At 43.6% G+C, this 27,959-nt stretch overlaps 3 protein-coding genes across 18 annotated transcripts in view; 2 read left to right on the top strand and 1 right to left on the bottom strand.

The window, feature by feature from the left end:
* RC3H1 (ring finger and CCCH-type domains 1) overlaps positions 1-8,179 on the top strand; it is a 101,172-nt gene extending 92,993 nt beyond the window's left edge. For all 14 annotated transcript variants that reach the window (XM_043521562.1, XM_037906467.2, XM_043521566.1 and 11 more), the window contains one exon: positions 189-8,179. In XM_043521562.1, the coding sequence (XP_043377497.1) occupies positions 189-339 (151 nt within the window). In that variant the 3' untranslated portion in view covers positions 340-8,179. The remainder of the gene's footprint in view (positions 1-188) is intronic.
* Positions 3,153-27,959, top strand: SERPINC1 (serpin family C member 1). 3 transcript variants are annotated; one of them, XM_037906475.2, is made up of 7 exons: positions 3,153-3,289; positions 18,386-18,761; positions 23,170-23,385; positions 23,741-23,878; positions 24,985-25,378; positions 25,940-26,004; positions 27,371-27,945. In XM_037906475.2, exons 2-7 carry the CDS (start codon positions 18,390-18,392, stop codon positions 27,542-27,544), a joined length of 1,359 nt encoding a protein of 452 aa, XP_037762403.1. In that variant the 5' UTR covers positions 3,153-3,289; positions 18,386-18,389; the 3' UTR covers positions 27,545-27,945. The 3 variants fall into 3 exon arrangements, with proteins under 3 accessions (XP_037762403.1, XP_043377506.1, XP_007061234.1); XM_043521571.1 differs by lacking the exons at positions 3,153-3,289; positions 27,371-27,945 and adding exons at positions 9,968-12,083; positions 27,279-27,360; XM_007061172.4 differs by lacking the exon at positions 3,153-3,289 and adding an exon at positions 9,971-12,083 and having other exon boundaries at positions 27,371-27,959.
* ZBTB37 (zinc finger and BTB domain containing 37) overlaps positions 7,460-27,959 on the bottom strand; it is a 60,501-nt gene continuing 40,001 nt past the window's right edge. Inside the window, exon 4 of the mRNA XM_037906474.2 lies at positions 7,460-8,328. Coding sequence (XP_037762402.1) covers positions 8,206-8,328 — 123 coding nt within the window. The 3' untranslated portion in view covers positions 7,460-8,205. The remainder of the gene's footprint in view (positions 8,329-27,959) is intronic.

Below are 27,959 nucleotides of genomic sequence, written 5' to 3'. Positions count from 1 at the left end.
CTGATCTGGTGAGTATTCATGGAAAGTAAATAGATTCGTTGTACAAGGCAAGCTTGTGCCTATCTCATGAAATAGTCACAGATCGTCATTATGACACCGCAGCAATAATAGTCAGGGCCTTGTTGTACAGTTTGTTTTTTTTAATCAGTTTATCCTCCTTTTCTCCTTCCGCATCCTTCCTTCCACAGTGATGTTCCAAATGGATCAGTCTTGTCGCAAGAGAACATCAGCCTCCTATCAAACAAGACCACATCTCTGAGCCTGTCAGAGGATCCAGAAGGGGGAGGAGACCACCAGGACTCCCAGAGAACAGGAGTTGCACCCACCTCTTCTCCATGAAGTGAGGAAAGCATCCCCCCAGTGTTTCTATTGAGGAGGGGGAGTTGGTAGCTTCCATCACACTTCCCTCTAAAGGTGGTCAGAGAAACGCAGGAGCAGCAGCAGCAGGAGGTCCGGAGGCAATGTGCACGAACACCACTACTAGAAACAAACCCTGCACATAGTTCACATTAATGCGTTTTTTAATTAAAAAAAAATTAGCAGTATCTGCAAGCAATTCAGATTAAATTTGTTTTTGTTCTGTGAATGAACTTTATTTTAATAACTTCGGACGCCTTGGATCCCAGGGCTTTAAAAAAAAGATATTATATATATATACTCTGTTTGATTAATTGTATGATCTTAATGAAGTAGGTTTTTTCTTTTACTTTGGTATTATTACATACCCAGTGTATAATTCCTTACCACCTCCGCTCCCTTTCACCTCCGAACAATGTTGGCTGCCTCCTTATATGAATTTAAAGGTGAATGAGGGACATAGGATGGAGGGAGGTGATGAATTGCAGTGTCAGAAAACATGCAGCAAACATGAGTAGGTTTTTTTTAAAATGAATTTCTTGTAACTAGGCGTTCTCCAACGCTTACAATACCTTTCTACTTGTAACCATTGGCTTTTAGCCACAGTTGATGCAATCATCTCAACTCAGTGAAAGCATTCCATAATATCCATCCCACTGCAGCATGTGTCCCCAAGGCTATTATTTAAGCAGTAGCAAAAGGAGTCCAGTGTATGCACATTACATTTATTTAACTAGGAACTGATCATGACATTGTATTTTTGGTTGGGATTAGAGTTCAGTAAAGGACAGAGGGCCTCAACTAGTTGAGACCTGTATGTTTCAGAGAGAGATTGAAGAAATTAGTTGTCCAGCTCCTGAGCCTGAGCTGCTTGGCCAAGAAGCAGTTGTCACTGAGCAACATGACAGAGGTACCAAAAAGTTTCCATCCCTTGCAATAGGAAGATAAAAAGAGAGCGAGAACAGATTTTAAGGAAGGAAAAGAACTGAAAACTAGCTTGCAAAGACCCTTTTTGATCAGCCACTATTTAGAAGGATGGAAGTTTCCTTTGTTAGGGCCTGGGAAGATAGTCTTTTATAAAGGGTCTTTTTTTGTCGCCCAGCCTCTTGCAATCATGATAGTATCCAGGGTTGCTTCAGAAAGAGCATGGACTACCTGTTATGGACCCGATCCACAGCCCACTGAAGTCAGTTAGTGAAGAAACTTCCATTGACTTCTATGAGCTTTGGAACAGGCCTTCCATTTGCCTGTTTTAAAAACACTATTTCAATTATAGCCTTTTTTCCCCCTTACTGCTAATTACTGAGCGGCTTGTGTATAAATAGAAGTCTTCTGATTTTATCATCTGCCACCTCTGGCCTGAAATTTGTTTGTGGTATCAGTGAAGGCTTCTCATGGGAAGAGGAAGAGAACCTTGGTTTACCTGCACAAAACTTGGCAATTAGCAAAAGCAGAGGAGGGCAAGTGTAGAAGTAGTAGTAAATGCTTGGTAAGATCCATGGATACCAGAATTGGACAGCGTTGTCTGGAAGTCCAGTTGCTGCTCTTGAGCTTTGCCTGTCACTGCTGCATGGAATCCTTTCAGAAGCCAGCATTTCTTCTCTGTGGGAGAAAAGTTGCATCCGGAAATGCCACTTCAGGTCCAACAGTGATCCTGCCAGAAGCATTTGGAATACTTCAAAGCCAGGAATTTTTTGTGACCTATGTCATTTGCTCAGTCTCCCAATGGAGGTGGGTAGGTGGAGTTGACACCTGAATGGAAAAGGTTTTAAGAAGTCACAAGCCTTTCAGTTCTGTGTGGTATCATTCCACTGAAAAGTTCCTCTTAACAGGCACAAAAATCAGTGAGGGTTTGCTCTTGCTGCATGTATTTTGACTCTTTTTGCCTGCACTGAACTGAGCCGTTCTGAATAGAAAGCTCAGTGGAGAAGAGTCTGTTCAGTGTTGCTCCCTCCATGCCCCCGTGGCCTACTTTTTGTTTTTCTTTCTGGATTAACTACTAAATCAGAAAGCACTGGTTATGTAATAAATTTATTGCATTGCTTTGGTTGGGTAAAAGCAAGAGTTAATACTTTTCTTGTTTAGTTGTTTCTTAACCCTTAATTCCTGCTGAGGTCATAGGAACCTTGGACTAAGCTTTGCGTCCATTATACTGTTAATTTAAACAAAATGGGGGAGGGGGAAGATACAGTCCCACTATATTGCCTACCAGTAGAGTGTCCAAACAGAAGACTCTTTTGAGTAGCGATTATTTAATTTGCCCAGTCAAGGCACCGCATTTATATACTATTTCACATTGAATTTGATTATGCCCTACAGACCTGGCTGGTCAAGGATTTGATACACATATTGGCTTGGGATTCGAGCTTTCTTTTTTATTTAAATAAAAATTTATATATATAAATATATATATATACATATATACATAGTTATATCTGTATATATATTGGGTATGTTTTAAGAATTTTTTCACATGAGCGCAGCTGTTCTGATCAAATGTCTGATAGGGAGGTAGAAGCACTGAATGAAGATAAAGCATTTTTGGCACACAGCCACACTCTTCGTGCATTCGTGCACATTTATTTCACTCTTAGCTGAACTTTGGCCTCAGAATTGCCAAGGAAAGCAGTTTTGAGGCTTGTTTATTTTTTCCCTTGATTTGTGGGGAGGACTCTTCTCTGCCCTGGATTCTCACCAGCTGCACTATTTCTCCCACTCACACATGTTTACACCCTGCCCCTTCCTTGATCATGGTCTCCATCCTTCCGGTTTAGGAGGACTGGACTGGCTTCGCTGAGAGATTATTTCTGTTCCATTCTTCTCCCTGTTAGGGTGGGCTCAGTGCGCTGTCTTGACAGCATGCTGGTGAGTGAGCTGATTCAGGGACCCATGCTGTGGTCTCTACTCCTGAAGTGAAGGTCACCAACACCAGGTCAGCTTTGACTGTGTTATTTTTAAGAACCTTTTTTTTTTTGCTGTGTTAATATAAACATAAGCTCATTTTAGTCAAGATAATTTAGTGCAGTATCCTAATCTAGGAGGGCAAGTGCAGAATGCCAGATTTTCTACTTTTGACTAGAAAACTCTTCTTTACATAAAGTAATGAAAATTATCAAAAAAAAAAAAATTGCATGCTATGGCACATTCTCCTCCGCCGTAGGAAGAAAATCTGGAGGGAGCAAAAAATTATGGCCCATTATCTGTTGTGCCAACTAGTTTAATTCCCAGTTCAAAACTGACCCTCTTCTCTCTAAGCCAGGGAAAGAAAAATTCTACAGTAAGAACTACTCAGATCACTACATGTAGGTCAGCAAGGGTAAATGCTCCTAAACCTATGGATTAGAAAGAGTACCTTTATGTTGTTTTTCCACCCGTTTGTGCTGTACTTTTTGTGCATAGTGTCCTTGTTTTGATCAGTCTCTCCAGGTGAATGCCCTGTTTGCTCAACATTGTCGTTTGGCTTGTTAACTTGTCTGTTTAATATGTGCAAACCTTATTGATTTTGGCTTTGTTTCCTTTTTCTCCTGCTCTTGCTCTTTCCCTGTGTTTCTTTGGAGAAGTTTAGGTGATAAAACTAGTGAAAATAGGGAACCAGAAAAAGGTTTTAAATTTTCATGAAGACAGTATCTGAAATCCACTTTCTGTGGAAAAATCCTGCCAGCAGAGCTGAGAGAACCCATTACTCTTCAGGTGCAAGGACTGATTGTTAAAGCAGATAACCTAAATTCCCATAGACAAGCTATGTTTACTGCCTCACTCATTTCTGTGTCCTGTTCCTGTCCCTGTTACACCAGGACACTGTCCATTTCAGTTAAATGAAACTGCTACAGCCTGGCTTGGTCCCATCTACTCCAGCAAGAACAGTGTTGGAATACTGTTGGGACACTATCATGTTGTATGGCAAGTAGGGTAGATTTGCTGGTGTAGATCGAACCTTTGAGTGCTTGTTGCTAGCAGAGTTTCAACCATAATGTACACGGAACCCTAAAAATGAGACACTTCAAATAGTACGCTAGTCTTCACAATGTCAGACACAAATAGTTGACCCACTAGGAGTATAAACAATTTAATTTTTCCTGGAGTATCATGGGTTTTTCCTTCCTACATGTGCCCCAGTTCCCCAATCTTAATTGTCGAAATCTATATCCTTATCTTCTGGCCGTTTGTAGGCTGCCCTGCACCATTTCAAAATAGAAATCCTGTGGATCTGAGCACCTTTCATACATGTAGTCCTGTTACCACTTTAACCTCAAATTCTTCAGCTGTCTAGGTTCTACTGACCCTTGTTATCTCCCTCTAGTCCACCCCTCTGGCTTGCCCATCATCCTCCCTGATCGTGCAACAGTGACAGCTTGCTGCCTCAAAACAGAGCATTCAAATGAATTCGCTTAGCCAATAACTTCTGTGAAGTTGCCTTTTCTAATGGTGTTATTACTCAGTGATGCACAAATGTGATATTGCCCCTACTGGTAGGCAAACAGGGGGTCTGTATAAACATGGTAAACTGCTGTTTTTCTTTAAAGGAGAGCCAAAGACTTGTGCTTTACTTTTTTCACCTTTTTTTCCCCCCAGGATAGCCATTTTGATAGTCAAATATTTGTAGAATTTTGTGAGTTGACTGTATTCTCCTGGTAGCAGTTTGCACAGTTAATGATTGTCAAGCCTTAAACATATGTTAAATAGTGGCTTCAGTTCATCTAGTTACACAATTTGAAAATGGTGTGTTTAAGCACCTAATATATTTTGGAGTCTAACTTTCATACTTGTTCTTTCATCCACTCCCATGCGCACACTCAGCTAATTTACAGGTAGCAGAGAAGGCACTTAGAAGTTTACATAGTTTAAAAAGCCATGTTTATGAAAATTATTCCTTGATTAACCTGTTGGATTTTGCGGATTTAAAATTAAAATTTCTAAAAACTAGTTTGCTGCAAACGTGAATCTTTGCTGACTTCTAAGGAAGTCCAGTGAGACTGACATGACTCCTGTCGAACTTTAAACGTTGCTTTAAATCAAATACAGTACAAATACTTCATGCAAGGACATGGTTGTCTACTGAGAACAAGCATTTAATATCTGTGACAAACTCACTGAACTGCAAAGAAGTAGAATTGGGCTTTTGAGTTTGATATACAGTAAAGCTGTTTTTTTGTTTGTTTGTTTTTACTACTTTCAGTGGGCTCACTGAAATCTCTTGCCAGTTTATGCTTTTGAAATTCAGAGGGGAATACCTAAACTGTAAAAGTAATCAGAAAACCCTCAGCTTCTTGCTGTTCCCATTCACAAAAGTGTGGAGATTTTAAAAATATTCTGACAGCCACAGGTCAGTGATAAGTACCAACCCTCAGGGCAGCTTTTTGAAGAGGGAGCACTTTGTCAAGAAGCTGTCTTCAGTCAAAAATTGACTTAAACTTTAAGAAAAAAGCCCAAGAAATTCAGTGCTAAAAATGAGAACATTGAGTAGCAGTGCTGCCTGCTAGCCTCCTCTGTTTAACAAAGGGAAAACAAATCCGTGCAAAAGCTGTTTGAATGTGAAGTAGTACATAGAGTAGTTTAAATGAGCAGGCAGAATAACTGGCATGACTTCACCTCCATAACCATCCATTATATTGATTCCCTTCTCCTCCCCTTGTCTCTAAAACATGTACACTTTCTGCCCCACCTCCGAATATTGGCAGTATTGACAGTGATTGATGCTACTGTCCACAAGATTATACATCCCTTTAACATACTAAAATGCTTCCCCTGTCTTGTTCAGCATAGTGATTCAGACATTGACCTGGTGAAAGGCCGGTCATGCTAAATATAATCTCAATTTATATTAAAAATTAATCAGCACTTCTGAGCCACCTTGTAAAGACAGCCTTGGTGCTGAGAAGTGACATTCGTGTCCTTTGCAGTATGTGAGTACATGGCCAAGATTGTTCATATGACATTGAAACTGATTTTGTCTCACCGTAACTTTAATATGAAATATAAAAATTAAATCCTGATGCCATCAATTACTTGCTTTCTGACAAAATGGCAGATACTGGGAAGAGGCTTAAGTGCCAGTTCAGTTACATGTCAAGTCAACTGGTCTGTGGGACCTTATTCCAACAGAGTTTCCTGACACAGGTTCTACATCATAGTAAAAAAAAACAGGTGTTAACTGTGTCTTTGATCATGCCTCATCCTTGGAAGCAGTTGATTGTTGTGATGTAGATGGGACCCTAATTGGAGGGGAAAGGAGCATTTAATGTCATTTAAAATGATTGAATAAGTGGTGAGAGTTGTTTCATGCCATGGGAACTCTGAACACTGTAAGCAGAGAGAGTGGAGCTTTCTTTGAAATCTTCTAATGAAGAAGTGCATGAAGAACTTGGTTCTTCCTCTGTGTACACTGGACTTCCTTCTCAACAGCCTCCCAGTGCAGGTGGAACTTCGTAACACTGTGGCCAAAATGTCCCAACTTGGATGTTGACAGTTCAGCCACCTGAGTAAGTGGTCTGAGCTTCAGTGCTAGTGAGCCCCTGCAGCTTCTACAGAGTTAACCTCTAAGTCCAGTAGGAGCTGCAGATGCTCAACCCCTCTGAAAATCAGACATCTTCCATTCAGGTGTTGAGCTCCAGCCACCAGATTCTGGATGCTTTTGCCCAATAGATCTGGAGTTACGTAAGTTTCACCAGTTCCTCCTGGTTCTGAAAGTTTTTTGGCCAAAAGGAAAACACAGCAGTATCAACTTAAAAATAGAAAAAAAGTTTTGTCTTGGGGAAAGTACAACTAAAGGGAGATGCAGTCCATGAAAAGAAAAAGTATTAGATATACTGAAATATGTATATGTATCTGTAACTAAAAAACAAAATCCTGTAATGTATTTGATGTTTATGGTATAAACTAAAAATCATTTGCTTCTCTGTAACATTAAAGTTGTTGTTAATTTGTGGCAGATAATACTCACAAGTCTTTGGCATCCAAACCAGATTGTGTACTGGATAGATCCCACAACTGGACCTATGCAGTGAGCTCTTTTCTAGCTTTTATTAGAGGTGGCAGAAGCTTTCTCTGCATGCAGAAAACAGCCTGAGTCAGGAGAGGAGAAATAACCCCCCAAGCAACATAGCCGATCCATTGTTAATAATTTTTATGCCATTCCTTTGCAGCTTCTCCTAAGTGGGCAGTTGCAATGTGGACAAAATAGCCAATAACATGAGACTCTTAGCTTTTCTAGTGTAAGGAATTTCTGCCTTCCCTGTGGCTTCTGCTTGCCAGGTAAGCAGCCTCTGTGCTAAGAGGAGCTTTCCTTGAAGGTCAGCTTATCAGCTACACTGTAGCTTGGTTTATTTTATTTTTTTCCGCTTTTGATAACTGGTGATAGTAATGTGAAGAGCTCTGTTCCCATTTTGTTCCACTCTATGGGGAAGTGGGTATTAGGTGTGGGGGGGGAGGGGAGGGGGATTATGACAGTTAAGGGACCGAACACACACAACCACATGCATTCCCACTTCAGAAGCCACCTAACTGTTTCCAGTTGTGGGATTTCTCTACAGAAATACTTTTATTTGTAAGCCTAGTTTTCTTTGGTTTCTTAGGCTCATACCGGTCTCCCCGAGACATTCTGCAGTCATTATCACCTTTTTGGGTGGAATTTATTTTATTTTTTTGTTTTGGTTTTTTAAAAATAACTTTTTAACATTGGTGCATATATGCTTGGGATAGAGCTTGTGTAATTTACCAATCGTATTGATTGTATGTGATTGTGCCCTGCAGAGGTATATTTAACAAAAAAAATTAAAATAAAATTAAACAAAAATAGGATAATAAAGGAGACCATGAGATTTGAGTCGAGTCATGAATGACTTCTTGAACTTATTTAGTACTTTGGATAAGTAAGGATGCCTGTATGCCATTCCTGTAGGTCAGCGTTGAACAAAATGTCATTCTTTCTTTTGTTTGAAGTAGCCTCTTGTTGCTTTTCCCCTTTTTTCCTCCCTGTCAAGAAAAAAAATGTCCTGAAACTTAAAGGGACAGCACATTCCACACTTGCTGATTATTATAAATACTGTTTGTACCGCTCAAAACACTCTTTTTAAAGAGTAGAGATTAAATAGAACATGTGGGTAGAATTCCATAAATTGTGAATTCTGCGTGCACACAGGGAAACTGAAATCTGGTACATGGAGGTTTGGCTTGGGGGAGTTATTGAAAAGCATGTATGGTAGTTAGGTGTCTTTCAGTGTGAGTTAGGTATCTACATGTCATTTTGGGGAGACAGCACAATTTGCCTTTTCTTCCTTCCCCTGTGTTTTAATCCTCACAGTATTCTGAAATTGAAATTTAAAAGTAAAAGCCTCTGTATATTATGTTGAGGGGAAGAAGGGGGTTGACCGATACTAAAACCAGGAGAGTGTCTGGTTGGAAAGTTAATATTTTCCCTCGTGATTTTAATTGGTTTGCTTTGCATTTCTGATTTCACTTCTGTATTAAAAAACAAACCTATTGTGTGTGTATGGTGGTTATATAAAAATGCAACATGATGAAATGCTATTTCCTTCCTCCCTTTTGAAACTGACTCAGCCTCATGTTGCTCCAGCATAGTTTTTAAGGCTCCTAAAGGAGGATTTATTTGAACAGGTAGAAAGGGGGTGATTCATTTTGGGGTTTGTAAACAGGTGGAAGTGTCAATAAGGTCTTATCAGCTTTTCTGTCAGCATTTGTATTAAATGATAAACTAATGGAGAACACATTTGAAATATCTCTCATTTTCTCTCGGGATTGAAGTGTGTGGTCACCTAAGTTTGTGTGATGTGATCCTGTTAATCATGAAGCTCTTTCTCCAGTACAGCCTCTAGAATCCTGCAGGGTAGGGAGCTGCCCAGTATCTGAGCAGAGAAGCCTGTGCCCCTTTTTGAAGACTTCTTCCCTTTCCTCTCTGGTCAGGGAGTCATGGCAGGCTCAGGCACAGTGGTAACTCACCTCGAATCCTCTCCTTTGCGCAGAGTGATTTTTGTGCATTGTATGTCCTCCAGACATGCACAAAAACGGATATTTGAGACAATCCTTTATTGTTTAAAGAGCCTGTGTTCTAGAAGTGCAGGGCTGGCAGTCTTAGGTTTGTAATGCAGTTGACCTCATTGAAATACTTATTTTAGTTCATTTTCTTCAGAATGAGAGTAAGCTTGGCCCCCAACCTGTGGTGGTTGTGCACTCTCTTCTTCACACCCTGCCCCCTGCTACTCCTTGGCTTTAGCAAACCTACAATAGGTGCAGATTTTAGACCTCTTGAGGGCGGGGGACATCAAGTGTGTGGAGCAAGTTCTTTCTTCAGTGAAAATTCTGTCTTGTCCTACCTGACCCCATTCAGCACAAACCAAGGGCAGCCCTTGTAACTGGCAACTCACTCAGATATTTGTGTATGCTACGTTCGTCTTTAACGTTGCACCCCAGGCATCATTCATCCCATGTCGTGCACATTTTGTTGTGCGACTGGTAGTGGCTGTGACTGCATTTAAGGCCCCCTCATAAATCCATTTGTTCTCAGCCTGTTGTTATGCTCAGATTGCATAAACTCCTGTTGAGTGACTAACGCTCAGAGTGCACTGTGCTGAAAGGTGTGCTGCTCATCCCAAATAGTCTGGGTCCCAGGATGCTGGGGAGCCCACCCTAAGTGGGAAAACAACTTGGGATTTTCTTTTTAGAACTACAGTAAGTGATGAATCTGTTTGATCCCTTAGGAAGGCATCTGTGGTTGCTCTAAGGATTAGCAGTTTCCATGTTCGGAGTGCTTTACGGACCCTAATTAACCCCTACCTTATTCCTTCCAGAGAGAGCATTTATTCTCCCCATTTATGGATGAGATAACTGAGGCAGAGGTCATGTTTATCCAAAAGCAACTGAGGGAATCTGTTGCAGTGGGCTGGAGCATGGGGCTGCTTGAATCCCAGTCCTCTGCTCTAAATGCTGGATTCCTCTGATGTTCCTGGAGTCTCCCTGTCTACGGCTCCCTGCAAGAACCTGGCAATGTGCTGCTGTGCTAGAAAGCATGGCCACTGTTCCTACAGCCTCCTCAAATATCCTTCAATACCTCTTTCTTTTCTCCTCCCGTGAGGAGTGACTGTGAAAGCCTTACTACTTTGCTCCGAAACAGCCCCACCCAATTTGTCTCCTGACCCATAAGCCACCCAAAATAGGTTCTTCATGGCTCTGCCAAGAGTAAAACAGCTTTCAGATGGGGAAACTGAGGCGCGCACGCACACCCCACTACCTCATGTGCAACACCCTCCTCGATGTCACTGGGGCCAACATGGTGCTCTGTGCATTGTTCAAAAGCGTGGCCACATCCAAAGGTTTGTAATATTTCAAAAGGCAGTCTGCCAAGGAGAGTGACACACACTGGAGGCCTGTCTGCTCTTCCCAGTTGTACTGGGGGAGACCTGCAAAGCCTCTTATTTTCTGTTGTGAATGGTGACTTTTTTCTCCTTAGAGTTGAAGATGGGAGACCTTTACAGCAGTATGGCTGATGCTTCTGAACCTTTGCCATCAGGGGAGAGTGTGAGTGGGTCACCAGTTTCACCTCTCACTTGAGGAACCTGAGATGCCAACACCTGCCCAGTGCAACAGAGCATGGCATCAGGACAAAAACTGCCTGCTCCATAGAACCAGACAAAAAGTAAACAATATTTGATTTAATGCATTTACTGTGTCAGACACAAGAATAGTGCCTATACAGTCTTGACATATGTCTTCTGTGTTGTGGGCCTCCCCCAGCTGCAGTGACTCTCTGATCCAGCAAAGCACTAAAAGAGCCTAGAGAGAGAAGGTGACTGAAGAGCTCTGTGTAACTCGAAAGCTTCTCACCAACAGAAGTTGGTCCACTGAAAGAGAGCTCCTGACCCGTTTTGTGTCTCTAATATCCTCGGACCGACATGGCTACAACAACCCTGCATGCTGTCAGTTTTAAAAATCAAATCACTTTTGGAGCAGAGAGAGGCTTGTATCCTGGCTAGATGGTCCCGAATCTGCACTATAGTCTACCCTCTGCCAATGTACGCTGCCCTATGTACGTGGATATTTTTTTTATCACAATTCTGCTGCAGCCTTAACTTTCTAATTGGTGTCATTCCAACACCCACTATAGTGGGAATCTTTGTGACTTTCAGAGTGCATTGGGCCAGGCTCTTAGCCCTTTGCTGCAGGACAGGTTGATAATTTCTCGGTAATACAAATGTACTTTTTTTGTCCTGGTAGGAAATACACATTCCCAATGAATTAAGGGGAAGTGGCCATGACCAGTCCTTCCTTTGGCTATGTTGAAAGTTATTCTCAGTTAAAAGGCCAACAAATGATATCTGGTGAATGTAAACCAATTACCTGATGTTTCTTCCCTCTTCCATCTGTGTGTTTTATCAGCCAGAATTGGGGAGCCCTGGAGTGTATGTGGAGAAGGTGACCAAACTTTCCCTCCTCTGACTGAACTTTAAAACCTTTTTCAGATCAAACATTGCTTTGTTCAACTCTTTGCTTAACCTTCCACGGTTGGTCATCAACCTTTGACCTCAACATCCCACTTCTCCCCTCCCTCTCTCCCCTGACTTGACTGAGCACTGGTGGACTGGCAGAAATTCAGTGCAGAAGCTACTATTGACTAGCTTTGTGTCTGATTTTTTCCCCCTGCTCTAAAGCAAGCGTGCCTGTCACTGTACGTTGCAGATCACGTCCAGTAGGCGAGGAATCTGAGACACCACAAGGTAAGAGGAATTGGTTCCACAGTCCTGCTTGCTTCCAATGAGATTTTCATGTTAATTAACGTGGTTTCTCATGGACTCATCCTACTTTGTAGAAACTTAAAAACTCCAGCCACTGCTGGATTGCTTGTCTGTCAGGGATCCCTGACTGTAGTGCTGAGGGGCTGTTTTTGTAGAGTTCCATCTAGGTTTCCTAAAGATCCTGGTTACGCCATGTGCTGCTCACTAGAATGCCTGCAAACCCTTCACTTCTTAAACTGGAAAGTGGGGCAAAATTGTTTCAAGGAGGCTTGGAAAGTCCTGGCTTTCTCTCACTTGTCTCTCTAATAGGCTATTTGCCTCAGAGGGGCACCTCCTTTTCCTGGGAATTTCACAAGAGAAAAGCTCTGGTGGGAGCAATTCCACAAAGGCTTACACTCTTTAATATTTGTTAAGCTTTCAAGCACTCGGAGCCAATAATAGTGACTGATGTCTTAGTGCATGTTGTGGAGGGAGCATGTTTGTTAGAGAGTTAGCCATAAATTTTTAACACTAATGAACGCTGCCCTTGTCAGAAGACAGCATTGTTGAGCAAAGGTACTGGAGTGGAAAATTACTCAGATTGTAGACCCTGATTATGGTGGGGGAGGAGGAGGTTGTTTCTAAAGTGCGTTCTGGGTGTTGACTCCTGAACTTCCCATGAACGATGCAAGAGACTGCTTGGAGCCTGGCAATTTTGAGCTGATTAAGCAATTCTCTACCTGACCCTCCCATACCAGCATTAGGATAGAAGGGCGCAAAAAAAAAAAATAAAAATAAAAATCTTACCTATGGGGGTTTTGCCATTGACTGCAGTCAGACTAGAATTCCATCATCTGTGTTTAAAACATGACCACTTTCAGTTCTCTCGTGGTGTAAGGCAGGACCAGCGAATCTTCTCTGCTCTATTTAGGTTTGCATGCATGCCATTTGCAATGATATCTGAGCACCTTTCAGTAAAGTTTGTATTGCCAGGGGTGGCCCCATGTCTGTGGAATTCACTCATAAGAACATAAGGCCATAGTGGGTCAGACGAAAGGTCCATCTAGCCCAGTATCCTGTCTTCTGACAGTGGCCAGTTCCAGGTGCCCCAGAGGGAATGAACAAAACAGGTAATCCTCAAGTGATCCATCCGCTGTCACTCATTCCCAGCTTCTGGCCAACAGAGGTTAGGGACACCATTCCTGCCCATCCTGGCTAATAGCCATTGATGGACCTATCCTCCATGAATGTATCTAGTTCTTTTTTGAATCCTGTTATGGTCTTGGCCTTCGCAACATCCTCCGGCAAGGAGTTCCACAGGTTGACTGTGCGTTGTGTGAAGAAATACTTCCTTTTGTTTGTTTTAAATCTGCTGCCTATTAATTTCATTTGGTGACCCCCAGATTTTGTGTTATGAGAAGGAGTAAATAACACTTCCTTATTTACTTTTTCCAAACCTGTCATGATTTTATAGACCTCTATCCTATTCCCCCCGCCCCCTTAGGTCATCTCTTTTCCAAGCTGAATAGTCCCAGTCTTATTAATCTTTCCTCATACGGAAGCTGTTCCATACCCCTACTCATTTTTGTTGCCCTTTTCTGAACCATTTCCAATTCCAATATATCTTTTTTGAGATGGGCCAAACACATCTGTACGCAGTATTCAAGATATGGGTGTACCATGAATTTATATAGAGGCAACATGATATTTTCTGTCCTATTATCTATCCCTTTCTTAATGATTCCCAACATTCTGTTAGCTTTTTTGACTCCTGAAGAATGCATCTGATCTATAACCTGGTTATGGAAAAAGCAATGCCTAGACACTATGATGATAGGCACTAAGGCACGTGTCTTTACAAGGGCTTTTAGCTTTGAAAATTTGGACATTAGGCTGTCAGACAGCATATCTGTGCCTGTAAATAACCCTGTCTTTGCAAAAAGAAAAGGAGTACTTGTGGCACCTTAGAGACTAACCAATTTATTTGAGCATAAGCTTTCGTGAGCTACAGCTCACTTCATCGGATGCATACTGTGGAAAGTGTAGAAGATACACTTTTTTATACACACAAAGCATGAAAAAATACCTCCTCCCACCCCACTCTCCTGCTGGTAATAGCTTATCTAAAGTGATCACTCTCCTTACAATGTGTATGATGATCAAGGTGGGCCATTTCCAGCACAAATCCAGGGTTTAACAAGAACGTCGGGGGGGTAGGAAAAAACAAGGGGAAATAGGTTACCTTGCATAATGATTTAGCCACTCCCAGTCTCTATTCAAGCCTAAGTTAATTGTATCCAATTTGCAAATGAATTCCAATTCAACAGTTTCTCGCTGGAGTCTGGATTTGAAGTTTTTTTTGTTGTAATATCGCAACTTTCATGTCTGTAATCACGTGACCAGAGAGATTGAAGTGTTCTCAGACTGGTTTATGAATGTTATAATTCTTGACATCTGATTTGTGTCCATTTATTCTTTTACGTAGAGACTGTCCAGTTTGGCCAATATACATGGCAAAGGGGCGTTGCTGGCACATGATGGCATGTATCACATTGGTGGATGTGCAGGTGAACGAGCCTCTGATAGCGTGACTGATGTGATTAGGCCCTATGATGGTGTCCCCTGAATAGATATGTGGGCACAGTTGGCAACAGGCTTTGTTGCAAGGATAGGTTCCTGGGTTAGTGGTTCTGTTGTTTGGTATGTGGTTGCTGGTGAGTATTTGCTTCAGGCTGGGGGGCTGTCTGTAGGCAAGGTCTGGCCTGTCTCCCAAGATTTGTGAGAGTGTTGGGTCATCCTTCAGGATAGGTTGTAGATCCTTAATAATGCGTTGGAGGGGTTTTAGTTGGGGGCTGGGGTGGGGGGAGGTATTTTTTCATGCTTTGTGTGTATAAAAAGATCTTCTACACTTTCCACAGTATGCATCCGATGAAGTGAGCTGTAGCTCACGAAAGCTTATGCTCAGATAAATTGGTTAGTCTCTAAGGTGCCACAAGTACTCCTTTCCTTTTTGCGAATACAGACTAACACGGCTGTTACTCTGAAACCTCTCCTTGCAGCTGACTGAGAGCTGAGTTGGGACCTTCAGCTTGCTGCTGCTCCTCCTAACTTCCTGAAATGGGAGATATGATGCAAAATCAGTCACTGATACAATATTGGAGGAGCAGTTATAATACTCAGAAAAACCTTCTCCAGTGAAGATGGTAGGCTAAAAGTGAGGAAAGCAACAGCAGTTCTGGCTGTCCATGTACACAGCAGAGACCCTTGGGTGCAGATCTCAATTTTGCCTTGACCCCTTACTCATTGCTCCCACTGGGAATGAAACATTCAGAAGCTAGCACTGTGGGTGGCTTTCCTGGCTATTCGCCTGCAGCTCTTCATTCTGTTTCTAGGTCTCTCTGTAGCACTTGTCACCATTGCATTGTTTATTACTATGTAAATAATAAAAACAGCTACCACCCTCAAGCAAGACCATTGTGCTAGCCATTCTGCAGACACCTAACAAGGTCATTTCTGCCCTGGAGAACTTGCAGTCTAAAGAGACAAGACCGTGAAGGATCGGAGGAAGGATTATTAGCTCCCTTCTAGATGAGGAAGTGATTTTTGCACAAGGTCACGCACAGTGTTTCTGACAGAGCGAGGAATAGAACCCCGATCTCCTGTGTCATAGGCCACCATGTTAACCACAAAGCCACACTTCCTTCCCAATACCATTTTATCTAAATGCCTTTGAGTAAAAATTGTACTGCCAGAGGCTGCACTTTCCTGGTAGTGGAACCATATCTATGGAATCACCCTAGATAAATGCACCTCAGCTTGCACCTAGCCATAAAGTATGCCATGCTGGGTTACTGTGGTAATGGGCACTGTGCGAAAACCTAAGATAGAGCCATCTTTTTGCAAAGGCTCTCCATGGAATATTGAGTCCTGGGCAAGTAGCCAAGTCTCCATTCCTTGTCTTTCAAGCTAGACAGGAGCGTGGTCTGTATGCTGCAGTGCATAGGATATCTGATCAGACCCAATGTTAAGCCATGCAAAAATGCATGTAGAAACCATAGTGATGGAAGCCTTACAAACAGGTGTACTCAATACTGCGCATTCCACTGTGCCTACGCTAGGCTGGCTGCTATGCTACTGCTGATCAGAGCAACATAAGAAGTGGTGGGATTTATAATCCTTGCACGAGCAGAGGTGTGACCATCAGTTAGTAATAGTTATTTGGCTAACCTGTGCCTTGAGTATGACATTCTGATAGCCCCTTTTCTGCTTGGCCTGATTTTCCGATCAGTAATACTGACATAACTTGCAGGGGCACAGTGAGTGTTAATGAATGTAAAGTGCATTGAGCTCCTCAAACAGCGATAGGCACTGGGCGGGCACCTCTGTTTAACACCTTGTAGGACTGCCTAAAAGATCATTTTACTGTCCCCTCACTCTGCTGACTTGGTATTTCCCATGTTAGTAACTTTCAATAACATAAAGTTGAGCTGGGACTGAGCATGGAGCTCATCTCCTGCTAAGGACTAGGAAAATGTTTAGAGTAGAGCTGTCAAGCGATTAAAAGAATTAATTGTGCTGAATTGCATGGTTAATAATAGAAAACCATTTATTTAAATATTTTTGGATGTTTTTTACATTTTCTAATATTTTGATTTCAATTACAACACCGAATACGAAGTGTACAGTGCTCACTTTATTTTTGACTACAAATATTTGCATTGTAAAAAACAAAAGAAATAGTATTTTTCAATTCACCTAATACAAGTAATGTAGTGCAATCTCTTTATCATTAAAGTTGAACTTACAAATGTAGAATTCTGTACAAAAAGTAACTTCATTCAAAAACAAAAGACTGTAAAATTTTAGAGCCTAGAAAGTCCACTCAATCCTACTTTGTTCAGCCAATTGCTCGGACAAACAATTTGTTTACATTTGCAAGAGATAATGCTGCCCGCTTCTTATTTACAATGTCACCTGAAAGTGAGAATGGGCATTCGTATAGCACTGTTATAGCTGGTGTCGCAAGATATTTATGTGCCAGATATGCTAAAGATTCATATGTCCCTTCATGCTTCTAGAGGACAGCGTCCAAATTAGTGAGGACTGATGCATGTTCACTTTCATCATCTGAGTCAATGCCACCAGCAGAAGATTGATTTTCCTTTTTGGTGGTTCGGGTTCTGTAGTTTCCACATCAGTGTGTTGTGCTTTTAAGATTTCAGAAAGCATGCTCCACACCTTGTCCCTCTCAGATTTTGGAAGGTGCTTCAGATTCTTAAACCTTGGGTTGAGTGCTGTAGCTATCTTTAAAAACTTCACATTGGTGCCTTCTTTGCATTTTGTCAAATCAGCAGTGAATGTGTTCTTAAAATGAACAACATATGCTGGGTCGTCATCTGAGACTGATATAACATGAAATGTATTGCAGAATGCGTGTAAAACAGCAGGAAACATGCAGTTCTCCCCCAAGGAGTTAAGTCATAAACTTAATAATGCATTATTTTTTAAATGAGCATGGTCAGCATGGAAGCATGTCCTCTGGAATGGTGCCCAAAGCATGAAGAGGCACATGAATATTTAGAATATCTGGCATGTAAATACCTTGCAATGCCAGCTACAAAAATGCCATGTAAATGCCTGTTCTCACTTTCAGGTGACATTGTAAATAAGGAGGGGACAGCATTATCTCCTATAAATGTAAACAAACTTGTTTGTCTTAGCAGTTGGCTGAACAAGAAGTAGGACTGAGTGGACTTGTAGGCTCTTAAGTTTTACATTGTTTTGTTTTTGAATGTAGTTATGTAACCAAAAAAATCTACATTTGTAAGTTGCACATTCACAATAGAGATTGCACTACAGTACTTGTATGAGGTGAATTGAACAATACTGTCTGTTTAGTTTATCATTTTTACAGTGCAAATATTTGTATTCAAAAATAATAATATAAAGTGAGCACTGTATACTTTGTATTCTGTGTTGTAATTGAAATCAATATATTTGAAAATGTAAAAAAAAATCCAAAAATATTTAATACATTTCAATTGATATTCTATTGTTTAACAGTGCAATGAAAATGGCAATTAATTTTTTTAATCACAATTAATTGTTTTGAGTTAATTGTGTGAATTAACTGTGATTAATTGACAGCCCTGAGGAATGGAATGATTTCCATATGAAGATTGCAGTCGGACTAGTGAGTTTGGAGAGGAGCCATGATACCATGGCTGTTATGTCCATGAGTCCATTTGGAGGGATGGCTCATGCAAGGATTGCAGCTGGATTGTAATTTCTCTTTCTGGTTTCAGGAGGATGCATATGTTCCTGTGGTTGATCATCAGCCTCTGGGGTGCAGTAACTCCTCAGTACCACCCTGTGGAAGATATCTGCACTGCAAAGCCAAGGGACATCCCAGTGAATCCCATGTGCATTTACCGTAACCCTGAGAAGGAGAGCGAGGGGCTAGGGTCGGAGCAAATGAAGGAGAAGATCCCAGAATCTACTAATCCTCGTGTCTGGGAGTTATCGAAGGCCAACACCCGCTTCGCCACGGAATTCTACAAATACCTGGCAGATTCCAAGAATGACAATGAAAACATCTTCATGTCACCCCTCAGCATCTCCACAGCCTTTGCAATGACCAAACTCGGTGCTTGCGGTAACACCCTCCAGCAGCTCATGGAGGTGAGTGGCGCCACCTCAGCCTCTTCTAGTTGCTATCCTAGCAACTGAAGTTAGGGCAAGGTTACTAAAGGCTGGCTGCCAGCTGTTTGTTGGTGATAAAGCTCTCTCTAGAGCTCCTCCCTGCTTAGAGAGAAAGACCTCTTGGCTAAACAAGCCCCTTGTCAGGACACCTGTCCTCGTGGAGAGCACTGCAGGAAGCTCCAGGCTGGCTTTCCTCTGATCTGTTGGGAATCCCAACTCCTGTAGCTCCAATGGTTGAAGTGAATTCTTCAGTTGCACTCTGGGTTCGGTCCTGTTGGCTCCATATGGAGGAGCGGGAAACTCTTCAAGGGGCACCGAGGAGAAGGCAAATACTTGGCTCCTAGTGGACCTGACAATGTGTAGCTAGGCAATGTTAACACGCAGGGATAGATCATCCTTGTGCTGAAAACTGAGGGAAACCTAATGAAACCTGGGCATGGGGTTAGTGTTAGAGTTCCTCCCCCTTCCTACAGCAGCCCAAACTCAGGATGCCCCTATCCGGATAAGGGAAAAGAACTCTCCTATCGCTCCATGGAAATGCTGCCGGACAAAGGCTGCCTCCTGGAATGAATAAGATGGGGTGGAGACCACAGACTAAATTCTGAGTTCAGACATCATAAATTCACAGCATCACCCAGTATCCAGGGAACTGAGTCCTTACTGATCTCAAGGCACTTAGAAGATCCTCAGTGCAGTTATCACAGTCTATGCCTGCCCTAGGGAAATCTATGGTGCTAACCACGGAGTGGTCCCACCAGTGTGCTTCTAATGAACCTCAGGGTGATCCAGCTCCCATTGAAGTCAATGGCATAAGTCCCACTGATGCTAATGTGGCTGGATTCAGCCCCTTGTGAGCTCACATGTGCAGGCTAAGCTAGCACCATTTGCAGTAGACTAGCAAGATAGGCTCAGTGTCATATTTAGCAAAAATATGAATCAATGAAAAGGTGCCTGAGGCATCTCCCTGGAGCTAGCTCAAGGGCATTCTCCAGATCCACACCCAGTTGTTGCCGGGTGGTGACTCTCGGGTGGCCTGAGTGAAATGAGCTTCTATCAGCATGAGTGTCTCTTTGGAAAGTCTGACAATAAAGCTGACACAGAGGGCAGTCGAAGTGAGGAGCAGGTTTTCTGGTTCTCACGGTAGTCAGAAAAGGGCACTTTAGGCATCTGTCACTAGGCTGTAAATCTTGTGACTTTCAGGGTCTCTAGTTTCCTACTGGGGCCATGGCAGTGTTAGTTTTCAGAGGGCTCCTCCATAGCGTGTATGAAAGCTCCATGGGATAGAAGACAATGGAGGGGAGTGCAGCTGAGAATATAAATGGCTTGTTTTTTATTTGGCATTAGATCTCTAAGCAGAAGTTACTGCAGCAAGGTGAGGGCTCCTGCCTCATGAGTAAATGATTGCATGGGCTGTAACAAAGCAGCAGTTCCAGAAACAAGATCCACCCATTACCCGAATGGCAGATTGTTTGAGCCCCCAATTATAATTGGGATTCTAGCTTGTTCATTTTGCTTGTACTGCTCCGCTTTGACTAACCAAGTGAGAGGTGTGCTCTGGGCACAGGATTGTGAGCCAGATGTGCTGGTCCTTCGGCTGACACCAGTTTCCTCTGTAGCAGAGTCATATGACTAAGATACCTAGATGCGCCCCCATTACTGTCGTATCCGAGCACCTCACAATCTTTAATATATTTATCCTCCCAACACCCCTGTGAGGTAGGGAAGTGCTGTTCTCCCTTTTCAGAAGGGGCACCGAGGCCCAGGGAGGTTAGGGCTTTGCCTGGGAAAGTTATACTGGTGTAAATAAAGAGATATGAATTTAAACCACTATCGTTACACTGGTTTAACACCCCAGGTGGACTCTTATTCCTGAATAAGCATGTCCACATGAATAATTACACTGGTAAAAAGAAAAGGAGTACTTGTGGCACCTTAGAGACTAACCAATTTATTTGAGCATAAGCTTTCGTGAGCTACAGCTCACTTCATCGGATGCATTCAGTGGAAAATACAGTGAGGAGATTTATATACACACAGAACATGAAAAAATGGGTGTTGTCATACACACTGTTAGGAGAGTGATCACTTAAGATGAGCTATTACCAGCAGGAGAGCGGGGGTGGGGGGGAGGGGGAGAACCTTTTGTAGTGATAATCAAGGTGGGCCATTTCCAGCAGTTAACAAGAACATCTGAGGAACAGTGGGGGGGGGGGAATAAACATGGGGAAATAGTTTTACTTTGTGTAATGACTCATCCACTGCCAGTCTCTCTATTCAAGCCTGAGTTAATTGTATCCAGTTTGCAAATTAATTCCAATTCAGCAGTCTCTCGTTGGAGTCTGTTTTTGATGTCTTTTTGTTGTAATATTGCGACTTTTAGGTCAGAGATCGAGTGACCAGAGAGATTGAAGTGTTCTCCGACTGGTTTATTAATGTTATAATTCTTGACGTCTGATTTGTGTCCATTTATTCTTTTACGTAGAGACTGTCCAGTTTGACCAATGTACATGGCAGAGGGACATTGCTGGCACATGATGGCATATATCACATTGGTAGATGTGCAGGTGAACGAGCCTCTGACAGAACGCCACTAGCTGTCACCTTCAGCCCCCAACTAAAACTTCTCCAACGTATCATCAAGGATTTACAACCTATCCTGAAGGACGACCCATCACTCTCACAAATCTTGGGAGATAGGCCAGTCCTTGCTTACAGACAGCCCCCCAACCTGAAGCAAATACTCACCAGCAACCACGCAACAGAACCACTAACCCAGGAACCTATCCTTGCAACAAAGCCCATTGCCAACTGTGTCCACATATCTATTCAGGGGACACCATTATAGGGCCTAATCACATCAGCCACGCTATCAGAGGCTCGTTCACCTGCACATCCACCAATGTGATATATGCCATCATGTGCCAGCAATGCCCCCCTGCCATGTACTTTGGTCAAACTGGACAGTCTCTACGTAAAAGAATAAATGGACACAAATCAGATGTCAAGAATTATAACGTTCATAAACCAGTCGGAGAACACTTCAATCTCTCTGGTCACTCGATCTCTGACCTAAAAGTCGCAATATTACAACAAAAAGACTTCAAAAACAGACTCCAACAAGAGACTGCTGAATTGGAATTAATTTGCAAACTGGATACAATTAACTCAGGCTTGAATAGAGAGACTGGCAGTGGATGAGTCATTACACAAAGTAAAACTATTTCCCCATGTTTATTCCCCCCCCCCCCCCCCCCCACCAACTGTTCCTCAGATGTTCTTGTTAACTGCTGGAAATGGCTCACCTTGATTATCACTACAAAACGTTCCCCTCCTCCCCCCCGCCCCCGCTCTCCTGCTGGTAATAGCTCATCTTAAGTGATCACTCTCCTTACAGTGTGTATAACAACACCCATTTTTTCATGTTCTGTGTGTATATAAATCTCCTCACTGTATTTTCCACTGAATGCATCCAATGAAGTGAGCTGTAGCTCACGGAAGCTTATGCTCAGATAAATTGGTTAGTGTCTAAGGTGCCACAAGTACTCCTTTTCTTTTTGCAAATACAGACTAACACAGCTGCTACTCTGAAACCTGTAATTACACTGGTATGATTGCAGTGGTGTGACTATACTGGTGGTATAACTAGAAACATTTCCTGGGTAGACAAACCCTTAGTGGCTTGCCCAAAGTCATGCAGGAATCCTGCAGCAGAGCTGGGAACTGAAACTGGGTCTCCCAGTTTCCCAGGCTAATGACCAGGATTTAAAAGAAGCCAGGTCTCCTGATTCCACATGCAGCAGCCATAAGGGCTCCATTCGCTTCCTGAAAGGAGAGGGGGAGGATGGTTGGTGAACAAGAATTGTGAGGCTGTTCTTAGTGTAAGGTAGAGGCTTAAGAGGGTAGAGAGAAGGGATCAGGCAAAAGAGACAATTGGGGAGGAGGATGGGTAGGGTATAGTCTGAGCGTGGGAGGGGAGACATCTGTGCTTTGAAGGGGAGGAGGAGAAAGAGGAGCAGCCATATGATTTTTATATAGACATTTTTCTTTGTTAAATGGTGTTTGTATTCTGGACATTATAAATCTTGTTTCTGCACAACTGCACCCAGCTTTCATGGAGAGAGAGAGGGGGGCTCAGCTGCGAAGTTTGTGGATGTGTCTAAACTCCACAGGTCTAAAATCTCCAGACCCTATCCAGGGGGTTGGATCAGGCCTATCTCTGCTTCCATGTGAATAAAACCAAACAAACCAAGAGCTCTCATCAAGTCCAGAGTGAGTGGTCCTGTGTCTGTGGAGTTAATGAGCGGTCATCAGCCTGTCCCCTCTGCCTGTGGCTACAGGAAATGGGGAGCCAGGTCTGGGATTCCTTCTCACTCCTTTGGTTCCCTAGGTTTTCCGGTTTGACACTATTTCAGAGAAGACATCTGATCAGATCCACTTCTTCTTCGCCAAGCTGAATTGCCGGCTTTATAAGAAGGCCAACAAATCCTCAGAGCTGGTGTCGGCCAATCGTCTCTTTGGGGAGAAATCTCTGACCTTCAATGAGACCTACCAGAACATCAGTGAGGTGGTTTACGGAGCCAAACTCTGGCCCTTGAACTTCAAAGTGAGTCCGAAGGACTTTAGTTTCTATCCCTTGTGCTGTTGATAAATTCTCTCTCTCCCTCACCTCGCTGGAGCGGCCTAATGGGTGCTGTGAATTAGGGGCACGGGGCTGCATGTGACTGAGTGTGCGTGAATGCAACACAGGTTTGCTACTGACCAAACCTGCTTTAAGCTCAGATTCTGGTTTATCCATTTACAAGCTTCTGACTTCTGAGTACTGCAGCATGGTGCTCGGAACACATGGTCTGCACTGGGAACATGACCCACCAATTATTGGTGGCTGCCTCCTACAGAGAGAGACAATGGGGTGTTGAAAATCCCCCATATAATTTATTGTTTTGGGTCTCTTCCTCCAGGAAAAGCCGGAGCAGTCTAGGACTCTAATTAACGAGTGGATCGCTAATAAAACCGAGAAGCGAATTACTGATGTGATCCCTGAGGGAGGCATTGATGACCTCACTGTCCTGGTGCTGGTCAACACCATTTACTTTAAGGTACAGTAAACAACCCTAGGGAAATCTGCTCCCCTAGGGAGAGAGGGGGTCTACAGCCAGGCTTTGGGTGAGGTGATGAGAAGTCAGTAGATCATTCTCCTAACCCAGACACACTGAAGCTTTAAGAAATGAAGATGCTGGCTCAGACCTGTCAGCTGTGATGACTTGTGTGAGAGTCAAACAGGGGACAGCAGTGAAAACCCAAACACACCAACATTGGAACAGAGAACTGAAAAGTGAAGTTCACTATAAGGTAGAGAGGGATGCAAATCAAACCAAAAACCTGGACCTTCCCATCCCTGATCTATGTGTGTTGCGGGGAGAGGTCTGGAATCCAGATCAGAATTCTTTGGCTGGCCTTTATTTGGGTTGTGCCAAAATCCCAGATCCAAACACCCCTAAGATATGGAAAGGGTCTGAAATTTGAATCTAGCTCCAAATTCTGCAGCCCAGAACGTACATATGACTGGTCTGATTTCATTGCCCAAGCTGGGGTGAGATGCACAGTCAACAATCATCACAACTGGGGACAAGCCAGTGAGTTCTGTACGTTAATTCTGTTTCGGGGAGGTAGTGGGGGGGGGCTGAAGAGCATCCTTCTGGGATAGGGGAGTTGTCCGTTCCCTAACCAGCTCCGTCACTGAGCTGCTATGTGGTGTCACCTAAGTCACTTAGCCTCTCTGTGTCTGTTTCCCTATCCATAGCCCCCTCCCCACCGTGGGTTGGGGGGAGGTAGTGAGGCTAACCTCATTGTTCACTACAGAAATCCAAAGCACTATTCACCACAACAGTGGGGAGCCAGCTCCTTCTCTCACAAAACTTTGGGGGATTCAGGTTCATTGCGACCTTGATCTCAGTTTGCTCATGAAAAATGGAATCCTCGTTGAAGTTTTGCAACAGCCAAAACCGCCCCTCGTCCTGCCCATCTCTAGCATGAAAAACAGGAGGTACCGCTAGTAACAAATGGGAAGCCAATGATGGTCCGGAGAGTGTCCCTTTCTAAAGAGGGGAGAGAACTGCACTGGTTCCCCGTGGCTCAGCATGCGTGGGGCTGGGATTCTCTGATCTGTGGCTGATTACTGTCTGCCTTTATCATGGTCCCCTAGGGGCACTGGAAATCGCAGTTCCTTGCTCAGAACACAAAAAGGGATAAGTTCTATAGAAGCGACGGCCAGATCTGTACCACCCCCATGATGTACCAGGAGAAAAAGTTCCGTCATGTCACCGTCCCCAGCGACCACGTGCAGGTGGTGGAGCTACCGTACAAAGGGGATGACATCACCATGGTTCTCATCCTGCCCACCATGGGCAATTCTCTTGGACAAGTGGAGCGGGACCTGACCCCAGAGCAGCTGCAGAGCTGGCTGGGCTCTATGAAGGAGATCTTGCTCTCTGTCTACCTCCCCCGCTTCCGCATCGAAGACAACTTCAGCCTGAAGGAGAAGCTGCAGCACATGGGGCTGGTGGATCTCTTCAGCCCTGAAAGTGCCAAGCTCCCAGGTCAGTCCTGTCAGGTTCCCACACTGAGAGCAGGGGCAGGGAACTGAAATGAAGGAGCACTCTGTGGAGAGGGGCCAAGTATTTTAAAGCAGTGCTAGAATTGTAGCGGCTTCTCCACTGAGCCACGCACAAGTGTCCTGATCACAAAATCCAGTGTCACCACTGGGGCAAAGTCCCCGCTGATCCTAGGGGTGGCCTGTTTGGGTCAGGGTTGAAATCTACAGAGAAAGGGTTGTCAGACTGGCATTTTTCACCAGCACTAAACTTGCCTGCAAAATAGTCAGTGCTAAGGGCCCAAATCTACCCTTATATACGAACACTTAGGATTTCCACTGAAGTCACTGTGGGCCCAATGCAATGGCAGCAGGGCAGAATTTGGATCTTTAGCTTGACCCTTGTCCTCATTTCATTTGCCCTTTCCCCATTAGTGTCATCATCTGCCTCAAACTCCCTCTGGTGTGAGAGCAAAATGTTTTGGTGCTCGGGGTATTGTCTTCTCAAAAAGCTGTTCTTGAAGTTCCCTGTCTGTTTATGGCTTGTTTTGTTTTTGTTTTTTTTTAGGCATAGTTGCAGAGGGCCGTACAGACCTGTATGTGTCTGATGCTTTCCACAAAGCCTTCCTTGAGGTAAGCCTTGCTTTCCAGTGCTCTCCTGTGGTTTGTTTCTTTTAATGTAACTTTTTGTTTAGTCTTTTTAACAGCAGCAAAAACCTTTTCCTTCCCTTCTCTCCCCTCTGATAAACTTAAAATTGTGCCACTAATTTCCGATCTAAGCCTGTGACTCTTCTGGGTTCCAGTCTGTGGCAGGTGAAGATAAGGCACCGAAACCACCAACAATTGAATTCCAAAGCCCAACAGCACAAAGTAGAAAGTGTGGTTTGGAGTCTGTAAAGAACCTAGGGCCTGAGCCAAAGCTTGTTGAAGTCAAGTCTTCCCATTGACTTCAGAGGGCTTTGGATCAGACCCCTACAGCATTGTTGGGCCTATACAAGAAATACCCTGTAAGGCTGGCTGCCAAAGAAAGGGGGTGGGGCAGAGAATCCAGGGTTTTGGCAGGGCAACGAATTCAATGTCATCATTTTAGTTAGACGGTTCTGACCTGCTGCTTTAATATTAAAGTTGTTTGTCCTGGGAAGTTATGAGACAACAAATACCCTTTTACTTAACAATAAAACTTGCTTAAAAACATTTCAATAGCCAGTGATCGTGATGCTGGTCTTGCTTCCGCAGCTAATGTTGCAGATTTAGAACTTAGGAGAATCTAGAGACAGAGAAGGATGCATCTAAGTCAGCTAGGCCCAGATCCTCAAAAGTACCTGGACGCTGAACTCCCACCAAAACCAGTAGGAATTGAGTGCCGAAGAACCTTTGAGAGTCTGGGCACTAGTCCCTCATCCCCCTGTTGTTGCAGGATTGTTGGTGTATTGATGAGAATAGCACAGGTGGTTTGTGGGCCTGTTTTTCAGGCATGTATAGGCCCTTGCGATTTGCACAGGACCATACTTACCCATGTGCTGGAAATCATGGGGTTACACATACGCATCAGAGTTTGGAAGCAAATGAGTTTGAAAATCTGGCCTCTTAGGTCCGGATGCATGGAGTGTTAACCAGGTGTAAAGGACTGTCTCATGACTTTCACATAAAATGATGCTTGGGTATTCTTCTGTGTGCTTCAGATCCATAAAACAATGGGGGAACCCTTTTAAAACAGCTCCTTGAAAATCCTCTGTTAACCGTAGCAGAGGGGGCGGGTGCTCTGTGGTACCATGTGGAGAAGCCTGGTGTATCTCCTGCAGCCAGCAGGGCCTGGGAGCTCTGCACCCAACGTGCCTCTCCTCTCACAAGTGGGAGTGAGCGTTTTACAGCCAGGTGACTGTGACTTTTCTCTCATGCACTCCCAGCCAACCTGGAAGTAAGGGGGTGCTGCAACATGCACATCTGCCCCGTGTACGTGAGGACTGTATGTTAATCCCATCTTCCGTCTGATCGGCAGGTGAATGAGGAAGGCAGTGAGGCAGCAGCTTCTACCGTAGTCATGATCTCGGGGCGTTCGTTTCCCATGAACAAAATGGTCTTCAATGCTAACAGGCCCTTCCTGCTCCTCATCCGGGAAGTTGCCATCAACACCATCATCTTCATGGGCCGAATATCCAATCCCTGCTCTTAAGGAGTTGTGGCCAGGTCCCAGCCTCTCCGTCCCCATTGGTATCCAGTCAATAAAATATCCTCTCCCCATGTCTGTCTCTTACGCAGCATTTTCTGCAGTATTGCTAGTCAGCAGTTTGGAAGTCCCAGCTTTTCTCAGGGCAGCTGTTCTGTTGTTTGACACAACCCTTACTTAGGGACTGTAACCTGTTAAACTGTTTACCCCCTTGCTGTCACAGTCGGGCAAGGGAGGGTGATGCATCTAAGGTGATGTTCTCTCAGCACCAGAGGAAGTCCCATCCTGCATTCTCTCTGTTAAAAGGAGGTTGGATTCTCCCAGTATTTTGCACCAATATTTGTTGTGTATCGCTGTCCTCATTCAGGCCTCAACTGTAACTCTGATCACATCTTCCATTAAAAAACAATCCAGCAAACTA

The sequence above is a fragment of the Chelonia mydas genome, chromosome 8 (genome assembly GCF_015237465.2).
Source record: "Chelonia mydas isolate rCheMyd1 chromosome 8, rCheMyd1.pri.v2, whole genome shotgun sequence".
NCBI lineage: Eukaryota > Metazoa > Chordata > Testudines > Cheloniidae > Chelonia > Chelonia mydas.
Note: the sequence above shows the minus strand (reverse complement) of the source record. Positions and strands in the feature narration are given on the sequence as shown.

What these genes read in the sequence shown, in the direction of transcription:
- SERPINC1 (XM_007061172.4), top strand. Translation starts at nt 18,390, where the DNA reads ATGCATATGTTCCTGTGGTTGATCATCAGCCTCTGGGGTGCAGTAACT. An exon ending in CCCTCCAGCAGCTCATGGAG is followed by an intron (nt 18,762 to 23,169) that starts GTGAGTGGCGCC and finishes TTGGTTCCCTAG; the next exon opens with GTTTTCCGGTTTGACACTAT. An exon ending in TGAAAGTGCCAAGCTCCCAG is followed by an intron (nt 25,379 to 25,939) that starts GTCAGTCCTGTC and finishes GTTTTTTTTTAG; the next exon opens with GCATAGTTGCAGAGGGCCGT.